Source organism: Mastomys coucha, chromosome X (assembly GCF_008632895.1).
Source record: "Mastomys coucha isolate ucsf_1 chromosome X, UCSF_Mcou_1, whole genome shotgun sequence".
In the NCBI taxonomy this organism is placed as follows: Eukaryota; Metazoa; Chordata; class Mammalia; order Rodentia; family Muridae; genus Mastomys; species Mastomys coucha.
This window is the reverse complement of record NC_045030.1, coordinates 94,453,475-94,456,197: the sequence shown is the minus strand read 5'-3', so window position 1 is coordinate 94,456,197 and position 2,723 is coordinate 94,453,475. Positions and strand designations below refer to the sequence as shown.

Genomic DNA, 2,723 nt, shown 5'->3' with positions numbered 1-2,723 from the left:
TGACCGAATGTCATTGTTATGGGTTGGGTCCCAGCAGTAGCCAACTCATTTTCCATTCTGGAAGCTATAACTGAATTCAACTTGCAAAATTAACAGATAAAAAGGCACGTCCCTGGTTTCTTTGGCCAGGGAGCATTAAGGACCACCTGTTTAATTTTAAAACAGTAACCAAACAAAATAAGAAACACAGGGTTAGAATTCAGGCCTGTGTTTTGATAAAGCAGGGTTACCGTCTTTTACTGTTGTCTGTCCCTCAGGAGAAAAATCATTAAAAGGAAATACCAATTTTCCTTTGTACTGCCATTAAAGAATTCATATTTCCCTTAACTTACAACATACCAACAATTGCCTTATTTCAGAATTAGAAAATTGTTCAGATTATATTTATGGAAGGAAATCTTTTAAAAAAAAATCAGAGTCCAAGAACCTACGCCGGCCTACTCGGTAATAATAATGTTCAGGTGAGAACTTAGGAATATTAACTTTAGCAAGCCATCAGATGATTCCTATGTTCAGCCAAGTTTGCAATTAGCTGGTGCAGAGGTAAGGAAGGGAAGTGGATGAGACAGCTTTGTGACAAAATGCCTGATCCGGAGTACTTAGGAAGTAAAGAGAGTTTTGTTTTAGCTCATGGTTCTGGAGATTCAAATCTAAGAATAGACGGCAATATCAGACACATTATCATCCAGGATGCAAAGGGCCTGAGAGATTTTAGACTCTAGTCCTTTCAAAGGTATACCCTCAATTACCTAAGGATCTTCCACTAATTTCTACAAGGGATGCTTAAAGATCCACAGGGACTGCCCAGTAAGTGGTGCCACCTTGGGGACCTACCTTTTACATGGGGACGTTTGAGGGGTACTCATCCAAAGAACAGGAGGTTATGTTTTCCTTTGAAAAATACTGACCGGCCAGCTGCAAGCAGGCCTGGAGGGGCGGATCCGTGCCGGCCTTAGGACCGCCCCCTCCAGGCCTGAGGAGGGGCGAGGGAGGTCACAGCCTGAAGGTGTATCAGCTCCAGCCACTCCTTCCAGCATTTCAAGCTCAGAGCTGCAAGCTGTTAGTTGGGAGCACCAGCACTGCGAACCAGTACCGGAGCTACCATGGCCTACAGCCAGCAGAAAAAGAAGGATAAAATTGTATTTGTGAGCAAAGAAGACCACGAAAGTCCCAGCAATGCAGAGCTGGTGGTTGACGACCCCAATGATCCCCATGCAGAGTATGGACTGATACTGCCAAGTGGAAACATTAACTGGAATTGCCCGTGCTTTGGAGGAATGGCCAGCGGCCCCTGTGGAGAACAGTTCAAGTCTGCCTTTTCCTGCTTCCACCACAGCACCGAAGAAATCCAGGGATCCGATTGTGTAGGTGAGTTCCAGGCCATGCAGGAGTGCATGCAGAAATACCCAGACATCTATCCCCGAGAAGAGAATGAGGACTCAGACTTGGACGAGTACTTGTTCCAGGAGGACCTGAAAAATGATGAGGATGAGTATGAGGAAGTGAAGGATGAGGAAGAGGTCGATGATGAGGATGACTACTTCAAGGGGCTTGAGAATGAGGAGGTAGAGGACGAGGAGGAGGAGGACAATGGCGACTATTATTACTATGAAGAAGAGGAGGAAGAGGATGAGGAATATTATGAGGACGATTACGAGAAAAACAATTACAGCGACGAGCACGAGTACAATGACAAGGATGACTACTACAAAGAAGACAACAACAAGTATTATGATGAGGAAGATGACATCTACTACGAGGCTGACTACCTGGATGACGGAGAGGAAGAAGAAGAGGATGAGGGTATTTTCTATGAGGGTGACTATTTCGGTGAGGAGAAGGAGGAGGAAGAGCCAGAGGAGCCAGCAGAATCCTGTGAGGAAGCAGATGCCAATGGGGCCCCCTCTGGAGTCGGGTTGCAGTACTTCAGCGCCTGAAGGCCACAAGCCTCAGCTGCTGCCCATTTGCTTAGCCACAGAACTTTCTGCACTTTGAACACCTGCCTTTCAATCTCTCACTCGCTATCAATGAAAGCAACCTTTCCTCTTGTTTTACGCACTGTAATATAGAAAATAACTTACTTTGATGATCGGGGTCTTGGCGGCTTGCCTGACCCTGAAGAAAAGAGGTGTGTGTGTGCACCTGCATTCTACATAAACTTACCCCCAACACTTAGGCCACTGCCGAACTGTCCTCTCTGAGTGCCCTGGATTCTGCCACTTTGAAATAATGTGAAGTTTCTCAACAGTCAAGAGCCGTTACTCAGGAAAGTCTCTTGTAAGTAAACTGATTTATGCTGACCCATTGTATCCCTTTTAGTAGGTTTTATGTCTCTTTGGGAAATTAAGTAGATGCCAAAACATCTTCCTTAAGATTGCTAGAGTGAGGCCATTCCTACTGGAAGAGGCCAGAGATCAGATCCTGGCACTGGAGTATATGGGGACTGCTATGCTTTGTTTTGTTTGGGTGTTTGTAGTGCATCCACGCTCTTGGGTGTCTGCAGCTGGAAGATAAGATTCTGATCATTTGACTCCCAGTCCCTTCCTAAGTGAAAGGAGAAGCTGGACTTTGGTTTTTGCTGTTCGTTGAGTTACTGTTTCAAAAGGCCTGGTTTGGGGGCTCTGGTTCACTCAATACAGTCAGTTGTAACATTCCCGAGAAGTCGGGACCAAACTGTTGTCAGAGGAAGCAGACAAAAGAGGCTTGTGATCTGAATGAAATAC

At 45.5% G+C, this 2,723-nt stretch overlaps 1 protein-coding gene across 1 annotated transcript in view; it reads left to right on the top strand.

Moving 5' to 3' along the window:
- Positions 1–1,042: 1,042 nt before the first annotated feature.
- The window catches only part of LOC116093613 (mitochondrial intermembrane space import and assembly protein 40-like), a 7,066-nt gene continuing 5,385 nt past the window's right edge, over positions 1,043–2,723 (top strand). Inside the window, exon 1 of the mRNA XM_031375163.1 lies at positions 1,043–2,277. Within this exon, the coding sequence (XP_031231023.1) occupies positions 1,104–1,937 (834 nt within the window). The 5' untranslated portion in view covers positions 1,043–1,103 and the 3' untranslated portion in view covers positions 1,938–2,277. The remainder of the gene's footprint in view (positions 2,278–2,723) is intronic.